We start from the raw sequence: 15,064 nt of genomic DNA, 5'->3' as shown, positions 1-15,064 counted from the left end.
TAGATATATATACGTAACTCGTTATGTAATATATCATGGAATATCGTTAAGAACGCTTAGTACAATTATTATTGTGACCCGTCGAAAAGTAACGATCACTTTGGCAGTTAACTTCTTTGTCATTTTTTATTTTCCAGCACGTTTCTTGCTATTAACCAGCCGTCAACTAATCACGGTACCTAAAACGGGAAAAATCTATCTATTCCATATGCCATTTTCGTTATCATTACTATTATTACGGGTTGTTCTTCGCTACTTGCTTGCTGTCTCGTCTTTGTTGATTTTTATATCTATTAAATCAATAACTTCTCATGCGGAGCTCTTTGTTGTATGAAGGATGGCAGTCGACCCGAAAGAGCTTCCATTGAGACCCGATCCGGTGCTATATCCAGACATGTAGGAAGTTCCGTACGAAAAGGAGGGGGCAGAATAGCCGTAACCGATTCCAGTTCCGTAGATGGAATCGTAACCGGTAGAGTAGGAGACAACGGGGGCAGCACTGATACCAGTAGCGTAGGTCGAGGTAGGAACGGCCGCGGCAACAGCAGGCGCAGCTATAGAGACTGCAGGGGTAGAATGAAAGCCGATGATAGAGCTAACAGGGGCAGGCGCACCTACAGAGACAGCTGGGGCAGCCACGATTCGACCGCCAATCGATTCTCCACCAACATGCTGAATTTGAATGTTGGGTTCGTCACCGCCAACGATGATTTCGGGAGCGGCTTGCTGCTGCTCGGCGATCAGCTCAACTTGAGCAGGAGGAGCGGGAGCCTTGCGGATATTGATGACGCGGTCTCCGGGCAGCGGCGGGTTGGCAACGTCGAACACCTGAACGTGGGGGTCCTGGTAAGTAGCACGGTCAATCTGGGTAGCACCGGTGCGTGAAACAAGACGGATGTGGTTTTCAGGAGCGATCGGTCCCTGGACATCGATGACCTGAGTACCGCGCCGCGGTCCGTCGTGGACACGGATAACCTGGCCACCGGCCTTGTACTCTTCAACACGGATGGTGTTTCCGGATCCGCCAGTGTGGATCTCGTGCGAGCGGATGCCTTCGCCGGAGCCGGTTACGGTGGCTCCACCAGATCCATTAGCACCATAGGTAACGCCTCCGCCAAGGCCACTATAAGCAACACGTCCACCAAGGCCTTGCGAGCCGGAAATGTAAGAAACAGTTGGGGCAGCAGCACCCACAGAGATAGCAGCAGCCGGCGAAATAGTTGGCGCAGCTACCGAAACAACCGGAGCGGCTACCGGAGCGGCTACGGAAGCTACTGGAGCAGACGACACCAGCGTGCGGGAGGAACGCGAAACAGCGGCAGGTGTAGCGTAGCTAATACCACCGCTCACCGGAAGCGTGTAACTGGCCCCGTACGAGACTCCGCCGATACCGAGTCCATATAAGTGTTTGCCATAGCCGCCGTAACTTGGATAGCTGGACAGAATCTGGCCCCTGGCGGCCGTCGCCACCAGGGCTGCAGAAAGAATCTGGAACGCCCTCATGGTAACAAGAAAAAGGAGATTTGATGGAGAGTGCAGAAGCTGGAAGGCCGAAACCAACTATGATCCGAAAACTATCACCCGAGCAGTTTTTATAGTCCGCCGTTTTACTACGGTTGTCTTGTTCCTGATCGTCGTTTCAATGGTGGTGGTGGTGGTGGTGGTGGCGGTGGCGGCGGCGGGGGGCATGGTGATGGTGGGATTTCTTGTTCGCACAGGCGCACTTGCACAATTCTTGTTTGTTTCGCGCATCCGTACGTACTTACCTAATCGCTGGTTTACCATGGTAACAGTCGTGAGCGCCTGTGATTGCTCTTGAGCAGTCCGGAGAGGGCCCAGAAAGGAACACGTGTCTAGCCCAGAAAACGAGGGGGACAGTTGAATTAACTTGTATTACTATTGTAGTATGGTAGTCAATTCAGTTTGGAAGCTTTGACTGGTGCACCCAGAAGAACTGTACAGTGTAGTGTAATCTAGTGTAGAATAGAATAGAGAAACATATCATAGTGGTGGCGACAATAGGTTCAACCTACACGATTCGGAAGTTGAATCCTACTAGAAAAGAGGCAAAACATCATCTTCGTTGCTAATGATAGACACACTTAGATACGATAACGAGACAATGTGTTAGTAATTCTTTGTAATCATCTCGTGTGCCTGTTAACATGGATACATGTAGGATTCCAGTTTGTGTGGATGAGGTCAGTGGTCTGAAAAAATATACTTCGAACTAAATTGTGTAGTGTGGGGCGTTGTTACTGAAACGGGTATTGGCATATGCAACATGTATTAGTATGGGAGTATCTTAGATGTCACCTATACGTTTAAGCATTTAAAATGATTTTCTGTCTAGTATATTTGGGGGCTGTATTACTTTACATATATCATGGAGTGATATCGGTAACGTAGTTTCTTGTCTCTCCAGGTCTTGTTGAGCGTGCGCAGGCAGGGTGCGTTGAGCCTTTTGTGCGCAGAAAACGCATTAATATACAATATCAGTTTGATCGAACACTGAGAACAGACTCAATTCGTTACAGAAAGTATTGCGGTACAATGAGAATAACTTTGATACACCAAAGTTCAATGGCAAGTTATCGAAAGAAAGTTGACATCGGCGAGCGACTTTGTGCCTCTATCGATTTCAGCGGAAAGAACTGAGAACAGTTTACTTTTATAATATGTCAGTCGGCAGAGTTGAACAAAATGCAAAATATCGATTTCATTTAACTTCGCAGTTTCCTGCTCTTCTTCCAGAACTTTGAAAATGTTTTTGTCGCTTCGAGGGTTTCTCGCTATTTGAGAGGTCCACAAGAACATTTCAAGTTTCATCTAAGTTTAACACTGATATTATATATAGGGGATATTTACGCGAACACAAGTACTCGGTTTAGGTTTCGATAATGTATAACATTAGAATATATGGTTCTTGGCCTTAGGTCTGGATGATGAAGGCTAAATCGTAGGTGAAGCACGTGCTTCGATCTTCTAAAATAGTACGCTTCCTTATTTAGTCTCACTGTTTCCTATTGCATGATTGAGTAGGTTGAATTGGCTCAGTAAGTCGGATTGCAGGGGTCGTTTCCTCCGCTGACATGTATAGTATATAGCATTCGTGACTGAACAAAAAAGTGAATCAAGTCAATCTCTGAAACATTAATTAGACTATTCGAATTGAAAGCGGAGCTGATTGTTAGGCGGTCGGTCAGATAGCGATCACCAACATTAAACACAATTACGGTGGCTTACTGTACATCGGAGATGATTGGGATCTTGTCAGTTATCTATCTGAATGCTTGTCAACGATCTAGGTAACATTCAGTAGGGGTATCTTATGCAGGGCCAGTTGAAGTTAGGTGCGTCACCTTCAAAGGCCCTTGCCAGTACTTTACCCGGAGAGAAAAAAGGTCCTATCCGCTCGGTAGACGATGTGCGCTTAATATAGACATAAAAAAAAAGGCTTGCATTTTTTTTTATTCTTGCACAGATTGCACACGTATACAAAATAGTAAGATGCTACTATACAGACATGTTGTAACAATGCTGTTAACGATACCGTTATGTTGATTCCCGTTTCACCTGTCATTGCAAATTTCCACTACGTAGAGTTGATTTATGTGAGACTACTTAAAAGCTGTTGACGTGAGCTTTCGGGACGAAAAAAAAAAACATTTTTACACGTACAGTTCCTAGGATTTAAAAAAGTATAGCCTGAAACTCGGTTCGTCTACTCTTCAAGCCAAAGTCCTCAAAATAAAATCACAGTTCCAGTTCCCTATTTTCCGCTAAGCACAGGCCTTCGGTTTCGCTATGTTTACATTTGAGGTAACTACTTACGAAGTACTTGTGCTGTTTCGGTAATTTAATGAGCTAACCGTAATTTCGTTATAGGCATGTAGTTGGTATGACATCCTTACGGTCTATTTGTCTAGATATTCGAGTACGCTCTACATGACTTGGCTTTCTGTAATAGTTTCTGGCTGTTGGTCGTGCTATAGTTACTAGCAATTTTTTCGCAAACGGTTTTTTCGTACGGCGACATATTTTACCGATACCGATTCCGTTTCCGTTTCAAAAGCTATCACATAATTACTTCGTTCTAAAGAAGATTAGAGCACATAGTTGCTTCAAGTAGCTTCTTACTCTGAAATGAGCGCGTTTGGTCCCTCAAGCACCTACTGAGTACCATCGAACGATATCATTATATAGGTAACGAGAAGTATTTCTTAATATGAACCGAGCCAATTGAGAAGCTATCATTTTTTCTTTATTTGCCTGAATGCAAATTATTTTAGGGTTATTAAACTTCACTGAATCAATTACTGATTAATCAAGAAAAAGAACATGGGTGTCAATTTATTAACGGTCAACGGATCATAGATTTAGACAGAAGTCATGTGACCAACTGAAAGATGAGCGGATTTTCTCATAACTTAAAGAAAAGATATAGTAGGAAGAAATCAATACATAAGACTTTACTGCTCTTGTGTATAAAAAAATTATTACTATTGTTTATTGATATTGTAATAACCATCATTTAGTAGCATATTTCCCGTAAGCTTCATCAATCATAGTTAACAATGCTACGTCTCTGTGATGGTGGAATAGTTTCCCACTAAATTTTTTTGATAAGTTTTAAGGGTACGTGCAATTAGATATCCCTAGGCCACAGTCTTTTCTGCTTAGGCGGAGTGTAGGACTTAACCCCTGCGGTCGGACTTGTTTTTGTTGAAGCGACTACCCGCTAATTGTGAGCTTCTCTCTTATTCCACCCAAACAACACGGTTTAAACTTAGAAACATACAACATAAAATCTAAGTTAATAATTCAGAGAAGGAGGCGAACATGTGTAAGAAATGATCCTGTGGGTGTTGAGCAGAAACGTGTTAAGAATTGTAAAGGCTTGGCCCTATTGCTCTCCAGCTAACTAAATAGTGTAGGTGACTTTGCATGTCTTTTATTCGTTAGCATATAATTGTATGGGTATTTTGAAGTAAATAGATCATGGCTGCAAAACGTCGTACGTTGATAAAAGTGTACAACCTTATGGAAACATTATTTCACTAGAATAACAAAGATTTCAATTTCAGGCAGCCGTAACGTCCTAGACTAACATTAAAATTTACGAGCTCCGTTTTATTTAGCTTATTTTAATCAATGTATACACAGATTACTTGGAAAATCAAATATGCTTGCTTCAGCCTATCAGGTGTCCTAGTACTCTGTTTATTTATTGACCTTAGAAAAAATCGACAAAATTATTGGAGACGGCTGCTTAACCAACTACAATTTCCTTTCTAACTTTACCTTCTGACATTACTCCATTGATATAAACTAGTACTGACTCATAGGTTTATTATCAACTCATGAGATGGCTTGAGCAAACACAGTACCGTTACGCGCATTTTCTACACTAGTATACAGATTACAATATTCATAAAAATCTCCCGTTCGTTTTTTACTTAGTAACGAGCTATATTACACATTCTACGTAAATTCTCGAAATCCTATCGCTTCGTGGAAAAACGTCTTACGCTTCAGCGGAACTTGTTTGTAAGGTATTTCCAGGCACCGAACACAGGTCATCTCAGGAAGGGCAACTGGCTTTGCTTGTAGTGGCCCAGATGGGTTCATAGGTTGCTTAATAGTTTTTTTTTTTTGGCTAGGCTCGTTCAAATTTGTAGCTTAAATTTTCGTTTGGAACTTCGTTGTGTACCTACTTTAATTGAGACCTGCTGGATACGAAATGGTTCGTTCCACTGAGGACCTAAAACGCATTCTGGTAACCCGGCTAGAAACAAAAAAGCTGCGCATTGTGATCTTGCTGGTCATTGATGGGCTGTAAATCTAAGTAGATTGTCCGACAGTAATTGACTGTATGTAAGGCGTCACCTATGACGAAGGTACCGGACCCGACTGGGTTAGCACATCGCCATGATGTCCATCGCAGGCTCGTAGTGTAGCTCGTGAAATAAAAACTGTTTGCATGAGAACTGTGGAGTCGGAACGTGGGCAATAGTCACTAAAATCTGAACAAAAGCTTTTAATACAGCAGTGGAAGTTAATGGTTGTCTATTATGACAGAAGGGTGTTTAATACTATAATGGTTAGCAGATGTTAGCGTTAGCTTGATAGGTAAATGGCTAATACGAAAAGCCATATAAGCCATGGTCTTTCTAGCTTCAATGGATAATAGAGACACGGTTGATTATCGTGGTGACAACATTCTGGGCGTTTCAACCCACTAGAACCGTCAGAAATGAAGCTGTCAACAAACAATCGCCATGTCTCGAATAGCCTATTCAACCTCGTGTTTTTTTGTAGTTAACGGGCAGATAAATCACTAGCTAGTCTTTGAGATTTGCCTACGAGCGAGGCATACGGACAGCAACGAGGAGCACGTCTGTCGTTCTGGAGCTGTGCTTTTGGCTGTCTCTTGGTTTTTTCATTTCTCACCACTGTAGAGCCGTTTATTTGCGTAACCAGTAATATTGTTTGCTTGTGCTTTGCTGCTGTCGTTTGAAGACCTGTCTCTCTGCTTTTTTGTCCTTCTTCAATCCTTCCCCGCTTTTCTGCTTTATCAGCTGCGAGTTTCAATTATAAGCGATGTCCCTACTCGGCACCATGTAAATGTCATCCATGCCCGATTTGACATCGCTTCTATTCCAATCAAGTGGCTCTATTAAAGGCCGCCGAGCAAGCGAAGCTTACTTTACCGATGTAGTAGTTTGCTTCTAGTAGGTGTGTATTCAGCTTGTAATAGTCGTGTCGAGAAGGCGGCGTTTTTAGATAATAAAATGTCTCTTGAGCCCTGATAAGGGTACAGGTGACTTCGAAATAGGTGACCCAGCATGCTAGTAATACGGAAATATAAATGAATAATACCAGACCAGTTTCGTAAAGCTGGTTGCCAGGATCTCAATAATACATGTAGTTGTGTGATAGCAATGAAAAATAGTGCATAAAATTATACATAGAACAATTTCTTATCACCGAAGAGCAAATTTAAACAAAAGATAAACAATAACAAGTATCTATAAATTCGTATACGGCTAGTGTAAAAGTTTCCATAGATGCACAAAGATATGACCTCAAAAACTGATTGTATAGCGAATAGCGACTAATGACCAGGGTGACATGCTTCACCGCCACGTACAGCAACAAGATACCCATTAATGCCCCTGTACGGTAGCTGGCGAGAAAAATGCGAGACGTAACAAGGGTATCACAACGTATCTATAGAATCTCTATCGTTATACATGAGTGAACACATTAAACAAGAGTGCACATGTGCTTCAAGAAGGGCCGTTGCGATCGCTTCTGTTCGTTCTCGTCGTAGTTTGCGTACCTTAACGCGACGAGAGGTCGTAAACTGAAAACGACAATGGAGAAAGCAACTTCGTGTATTTCAGATTCCGGAGTTGAGCGAGCGGAAGCAGACTACGATATTACGTCTGTCTTGTTATCTCTCCTGCTATGTTTGTATGTATGCTACTATTATGTGGACGATGAGGCAATAAGGTGCAATGAACGTGTCCTTGAAGAGGCGCCTTCCGGCGGCGGTCACAGAAGCAAGTGATGCGACGCGCGACGTGATTCCTGTGCCAGATCAGGATTGACAATACGAAGAAGATAGTATACATCGATCTCCCATCCACAGCTCGAAACAGTCGTATCGACTTCTTCGCATAACCTGAGACAAAAAAAGGAGACGGGCAGAAGTGAACGCAAACACACACACACACACACACACTAATAAATGATATTAGCAGCTGTCATTGTTGTTGAAATGGTTTCCAGCCATAGAGAAAATGGCAAAACTTTGCTTGCAGATCGCTAAGACCCCGCTATGAAGTTACTTTAAAACTGCCATCATCCAAAAATGACTCTAGCTTTTATCTGTAGCATCGATAGCATTGTTTGGTGTGTGAATGATAATAGTTTCCCCTGGAGGCATTATCTTCTGGTTAGAAGATGTTGTCATAAAGCACGTTTGATCGTAAACTGATGATACAATAAGAATCTCTGTATAAATGTCATCGCTTTGAGACAAACAGGCATTGATAAACGAGTCATAATAACTTCATTGATTACAGAATTACTTTATTCACGTTACAATTAAATGCTATCAGTATCACCTTCGTATCGATGAGTAAGTATATAGCTGCAAAGCTTCTAGAAGACTCCCTGTAATAAAACGCTACATATTGAATTCCCTAAACTACAAGCAGGCTATTCTGATCTAATCAATTCTTGACAGGCAGGCTGCCCCGTAGACAATGCTCAATCGACTATGCACAGAATCTGCTAACTTGCACAGCTGGCAAAAATTAAAAGTTGGCAGTTTTAGAGTAATGTCAATCCTACCCAAAAATTAAGTAATTTGTGCTGAACCCACATCTAGCTGGAAAAAACCATTCTTTGCCATTTCCCCATCAGAACAGAAATTCAGAGACGTTTGATATGCGCCTATCTCAGACTTTAATTGTTCGTCGGAGGTTCGAGTTTGTTTGGTTTGCCGTACTGTGTTTTTACTCATATACATTGCACCAATAAGGCTTAGATAGATCTAGGCAAAGTGTCCTCTTGCCGTAACCAAAACAGTTATACGTTATCTATACGGAGCTTTCAAAAATGTTTTATCTTTGCCAGCAGTTTATCGCTCATCACGATCGACATCAAGTTTACATAATCGATCGACAAGTTCTTTACTTCTCCTGATCTTAGCCAGCATTGGCAACTTCTGAAATTGTGACATTGTTAAAAACGATACGGCTTCTATGTTTGTACGAAATATTGATAATGAACTAATGGCACGAGCGATGACTGACACGTATGTTTGGCTGCTTCTATTGAGATCACGCAGAGAGAATCTAACATTAGGATGTTTACATATATTTTGTCTATATTCAGTGCTAAAACAGTGTCAATGCAAAAACTACAATCTTGTGTGTGTATATATATAAACGTACGAACTAGCCTAAGAAGGCGTTCTTCATTTCGTTACGAAGACCGAAATTAAGCACATACTCTGAATCAATGCATAGTTGTTTTTTTCATGACCGCCAGGATTATTTACTAAAGTTTACCGGCTTCTGCTTGACTAAGCACAGCATATGGTATCGGAAGCCTAGGTTGATGCTCTACCTGTTAAAAAATTAACACGCGCGAGAAATTAATTCGATTAAGTTGAAGTACAGTTGGATGCGTTCATGAAGTAACGCGCGGAGAACGCGCTGTGTCCCTTGATCGTGGACGTTATTAGCCTGAATCGCGGCCACTCTAACGCCATAAATCGTAGGAAAAAAGATGGTGGTCAAGGTTTCTGTGTGAAAATAATTTCAATCTAGCAGCCGATAGACAGCGAACTGGCCAGTTCTAAACTTCGTTTCGATCCTGTCAGTTTGACTGTGTTTTCGGCTGAATGCAATGTAGAGGAAACGTGTATAGATAGATGCGTATATAGAGGTGTGCGAACGATAAGGCTTATTTTTATAATTTAAATGATGAATACGATTTTCTAACGACATGTTGATCCCCGGGAGAAATTTTGTCGCCGATGAGTCGTTCGTGGGCCACGAGTGAGAAGGTCGAAAGTTCCGTATCATCTTTAATAAAGGGTGTAGTGCTCAATATTGTCTAGTATAGTATTAACTGCCATTGATAAGGTGATCACTTCGCTGGCTTTGTAAAAACCAGATTTCTTCAGCTGATTTCAAAAAAAAATTATGACATTTCTTAGAATTATTTCGAAGCAATAATTGAGCCTTTTATAGAAATAACAGTTATCTTGGAAAAGCTACATGAGGCCAGGGCTATTGAGCGTTCTGATCACCCAGCGACTGAACTTCAACGTTTTCCAACTTTGCCCATCATACTATCATCTATTAACATGTTATGTATGTAAGTCCAAAATGCTGGATTACCCTCATATGGGTATCTTACCTTGGAGATAATCACAGTGTAAATAATTATCAAAAATTAGCTATGTTATAAATAAATTGAATACGTTTGATATAACAAAAAAATTTTAAAAATTAGCTTTATTAGAGTTGGTTGAATCACTTATTTTGCCATCGACTGGTAAACTATATATGTTTTGTTCAATTACTTGGGACAGCAACGGTATGATTTAGTGTTTGAGAGACAAATGGCTGATACTCTTCTTTTTAACTCGTTCCTAGATATGCCTATATCTATCTATGTGGTACACACTGAAACGTAATAGTTGTTCGATCGACGAATTGGATAATGAACGCGTCAAAATGAATCTTTATTTCAGCTCTATGGGTGACTGTGTCGAGCAAGTGTTTCACGTAGACAATCGCTTTGAAAATAGCTACTAAATAGCAGCTGATTCCTTTTTGGCACCGACGGCGCTAGTGGCCTACGCAGTAGTTGTTACCAGGCGTCCAGCTGATCTGACGGCTGCAATGAAGTACTCGTCAGGAAAAGAAAACGCATGCTACTCCTGTTGCTTACAATCTCTTCTGTTCATTGTCTACCGTTACGTCGCTTCGATACCTGCGATCTGGGCTCTACAAGTCGAAATTAGCGACTGGGCCTTGCACGCCATACAATAGCTGGACGATGCCAATTGCTTGCCACAAAAAAGCAATGTCATTTCTACATGAATATATTCGATATGAAGTTCAAAGGACTGATGGCGCGGGAATATTAACCAACTGGTTTCATCTAATGGAAACGTTCAGGACTAACTAAACGTCAGAACGATACATCATGTTTTTGCGATATCTTCTATTAGTGCACTATAATATCGCGTATGTGGAAACGCCGTGCGGCTATATGTCCATCAGCTTCAGGCTCACGTATCGTTCATACACATATAGCTTGAGCGCCAGGTCATTGCGGTCTAACGCAAGCCCTAAAAATTACATTAAATTTAAGGTTCAAATGTTGGATTAATATTACAATATGACATATCGAAAATGCTTAGACAAATTCGCAATTTATAATTTATTACATACAACTACAGATTCTTATTTATTTTTATTTTATCAAGAATCAGATAATGAACTCTTTGAAGAACATTATATGTATATATATATATATATGTCTACCTTAAGTTACCACTAAAAGGTCATATATATATATATATATATATGTATATATATATACATATATATATATATATATATATATATGACCTTTTAGTGGTAACTTAAATTTAGAGAAAGGCCAACAAGTGTTGTCCTTCATAAAGTCTTCTCAATGCTGCCTGAGTTATGTTAGTGAGAGCAGGTAGAAAAAGTGCTAGGTTGCAAGAGATTGTACTCTAACTGATCGCAACATGACTAACTATATGTAAAAATGTAGTTAAGATTTTTAAGTGCTGTTTAAAAGAAAAGCTAGAAACCTAAATTAAAAATATGAATAAATAAAATTAAAAAAATGAGAAACAATTATTGGCGAGAGGCTGTATTTGATCAGCAGAAGCAAAAACGATAACGCAGAGATAAGAATCTTCTGAAGCCTTCTGCTTCTCGGACTTCTAGTTATCTTATTGGCGTCGCTTGCGTACCGTCTTCTAGCATCTTATTCCAGTCTAATGCGCAGAAATTCAAGATGTACACCCCCTATGTATAATACGGCATTTATCACCCGATGCCGAGAAAAACTACACTCCGCGGTTTCCGTAAATCAAAATTGTTCCCGTCGAAATCTTACGACTAGACTCGAAGCACTAGAATCTCGCAATACTTGAAGAGGACGGGCTAGTGTTTGGAAAGCCATTTTTGTTAGGAATGTATATGTGAATATCGTCTATGAAGCTCACACCACAGTTCGAGATATTTGTTACTGCAGTCTGGGGCTTTAGTTAGTGTTTTCTGCTTTCAGTACTCAATAAACTATCACCGTTTCCTCCACCTGGCGATCCCCTGACAGCTTCTCTTGGTAACACTTCGGCCTGTTTACGAAGCCTAAAACGTCCGACGTCCAACGTCCCGTGAGTATATCCCGAATAATCGATACAGCCTAAATCCCGTATAGGTTTCTATGCGGCACATTTAAGTCGATTTTACTGTGAAGATGTCAAGAAGCTTACTGTATTTTTGTCCTTTATTAGTTTTTTTAATTTTATCCTTTTACTATTTACCTTACGGACTCCTGGCAATTGCAAATAAGAAAATAGTCAATTTTAAGCCTTATTAATCTGTTGAGCATGAAGTGGTTAACATGCCGAAGTTTTTAAAACCCAGATTCATAATATTTTTTTTTCGTTTTCGAGAAAACATCAATGAAAGACTCATATTTCATTGACCTATATGGGCCCACAAGTCGAAGTTACTCGGGTGGGGAGATATGGGCCACTAATGGTTAGGCCAACTATTACAGAGGGGGAAAAAAAAGTTATGCTTCGTGATCAGCAACATCTATTTTTCTGAAGCATAAGAATGCTCTAACTGTTTCAAATACAGTGGCCATGTTGTTGTCACGAGACAGAAATTGTTCATTTAAATTATTTAGCTTGATTTTTACGCCGACTGATAGTACTCCGTTCGATGTGTCTGACCGATCTTCACTATTCAAATTAAAAATACTATCTTAGAAAAAAACCTTTACTCATTTTTGAAACATCACCTTCCTAAATGTCTAATTCGGTAACCGTTTTTTTTTTTAACTTTTAGAACATTCCAATGTAAAATACTTTATGAGATTATGATAAAAATAGGCTTTTTTTTTATTTAGAGAAAGGCACTAAAACGAAGCTTTTGAGTTGTCTATGAAATATACCTATACATTTGTATATCTCATTGGGTTACTACCCAATGTAAGGGATAGTAATGCAAATATCGGAAAGACTCACCGAAGGAATCATTATTAGGGAATTGAGATGGTCCATATCTGCTGTTGCCAATGTACTGATTACTGAAACTTGAAATTGTAAAATTCCTTTAAGATATTTTTACTTGTGCGAAACGTGCTCGATTTTTATGACAGTTAATCTAATTTTCTAGTACACGTTGTTGGGCCAAAGTCGCGACGCACCGTGTCCTAGGCCAGCGCCTTATTTCAACTTAACGGTCGGCTTTCGTTTCGCCAAAACAATTAGAGTTCATGCTCCTCGCCATCGGCATTAAAAGCAATAGCACGATTAACAAGAAGTAACACACCATAGTAACGATGACATCACAAAGTTATCCATCAGCAGGATTTAGAAAATGTTCATGATCAAATATTTCCTATCCAGACATAGGAATTAATTTTTCTAGATAGCGACAAATCAATATATTTACATAATATAATATATAACAATCATGTTACGATGAAAATATGTACACTATTATTTATTAAACTTGCCACTCTCTCGATGTGGGTAGATCTATTAGGAAACAGGTAAACGGGCAGGAAGTTCTTTTGAGAGCATCTTGATCCTGCTCAAGCAATGGTCTATTATTAAAACGATAGATTATTTCAATGAACGTATTATATAGGACATGCATGATTTTAGAAAAAAAAAACAACTTAATTTCGCTAAGCAGAACTAGACTGATTTGTGAAGAAATGCAAATGGGTGGGCGACGAAACTGACTGACTTGCCATAGATCTACTTTTGTCATTGATAATATGTACTAACTATACCGCTAACGTAATCTGAAGATTTGGAACTGCTTCCATCATACCAGCCAACGCCATCTGCGGTCTTCAAGGATATTCATGAGGTCACCTACTTCCGGTTGCTGACGTGAGAATTTCTGAACGCGACACAGAGAAGTAGAGCTCATGTTTATGTAATTAAATCCTTCGAGTCATACAACATTGCTATTGAATTTTCAACTGGAGTCAAAACTATCAACCATCTTTGAAACAGTAACACCACAGAAACTTTTCTTCAAGTTGTAAGTGTAGTACTAGTGTTTTGGGCTTATTGTTTGTTTTATATTATAGTTCTGTATATTGCATATCAAACATCTCGTATGCACCCGTGTTGCATAAAGGCATCCTCTGCGAAATCTATTTTCTCTGGCTCATGCTTATCTACTGAAACTGGTTTTTAATTGTGCACATAAAATATGCTTATCCAAAAAAAATGAGTACCGATCCTTGCCCTAACAGTTTCTATTGCAATGGTGCGCTAAACAAAAAATAAAAAAAAAAAAAGGACGCACTAGTAAAGCTCGATTGACCAGCTAAAGCGGTTGTGCCATTGGGGGCTGAAGGAGGTACCGATAAAAATTGTATAAATAAATTAGACGATAATAGTATACATTCTGCGGTTTTTTTTTTTTACTAGAAGAATAGAAAACTTATTTTGCAATGATTACGTGTATTTTTTTTCATTGGTCTGCTGCAATGAAAATTATAAAATTTTCAATGGTATCAAGCGAAACTATAGTCGAAATAATAATGCTCAAATTTTAATAGTCGTAGTTTGTCACATGTAGTAAGTTTTTTTGATGCAAATTTGTTATCCACTGTATAGAACAATGAAATTTTCTAGCGGTGGCAAAAAATCAAGTATTTGTTGCAGCTTCAGTAAAATGGATTTGCCCGACACAGGGCTAAATATATTTTTTCAAAATTTAGTACAGCTCATAACTACTATTTAATCGAATAAAATACTTAAAGTTACGATTCTTATTGAAAATAAGTTTAAGTTCTATTCTAACGTGTTTACACTGAAAATCATTTAGGTAAATACGATTAGACAACATACGTTTGAGGTACCCAGTTTCTCCCTGTGTGCTGAAACTACTGTGCTGATTGCCTTAGCCTTATTATAGTTTACTCACTATAGTATAGTAATAATAGTAGTAATTATATAATTAATTCAGCTCAGTGTCACACGCTAGTAAAGTTAGAGATAAACAGTAACGTACATGGCAATTTATTTATACTAAGTTGTTGTGACCATTAACTTAGACAAGTCCAAAGTCTCTTCACATATTAATAACAAATCTAAGATTCTCTCTTAGTTGCGCCATTTATCGTACGCACGAGTGGCTTACCATCCAAGCGGCGGTCATAAAGTTAGCCTTGAAGTTACTGAGTGAGCATGCTCTAAACCTTATTACTTAGAAACGAACGAAAATATAAAAATATA

At 39.6% G+C, this 15,064-nt stretch overlaps 1 protein-coding gene and 2 long non-coding RNA genes across 3 annotated transcripts in view; 1 reads left to right on the top strand and 2 right to left on the bottom strand.

The window, feature by feature from the left end:
• Positions 1–107: 107 nt before the first annotated feature.
• On the bottom strand, positions 108–1,577 carry LOC111245963 (uncharacterized). Its single transcript, XM_022795022.2, has one exon. It carries the CDS (start codon positions 1,501–1,503, stop codon positions 310–312), a length of 1,194 nt encoding a protein of 397 aa, XP_022650757.1. The 5' UTR covers positions 1,504–1,577; the 3' UTR covers positions 108–309.
• Positions 1,578–1,618: 41 nt separating this feature from the next.
• On the top strand, positions 1,619–14,227 carry LOC147757391 (uncharacterized). The gene is made up of 2 exons (XR_015320694.1): positions 1,619–11,965; positions 13,621–14,227. It is a non-coding gene; the product is annotated as an uncharacterized LOC147757391 (long non-coding RNA).
• Positions 11,886–15,064, bottom strand: part of LOC111244754 (uncharacterized) — a 4,484-nt gene continuing 1,305 nt past the window's right edge. Inside the window, exons 2-3 of the long non-coding RNA XR_002671053.2 lie at positions 12,827–12,894; positions 11,886–12,040 (exon numbers count right to left, since the gene is read on the bottom strand). This is a non-coding gene — a long non-coding RNA (uncharacterized LOC111244754). The remainder of the gene's footprint in view (positions 12,041–12,826; positions 12,895–15,064) is intronic.

The sequence above is a fragment of the Varroa destructor genome, unplaced genomic scaffold, assembly GCF_002443255.2.
Source record: "Varroa destructor unplaced genomic scaffold, Vdes_3.0 BEIS01000002.1, whole genome shotgun sequence".
In the NCBI taxonomy this organism is placed as follows: domain Eukaryota; kingdom Metazoa; phylum Arthropoda; class Arachnida; order Mesostigmata; family Varroidae; genus Varroa; species Varroa destructor.
The sequence above is the reverse complement of the archived record's forward strand: the minus strand, read 5'-3'. Positions and strand labels throughout refer to the sequence as shown.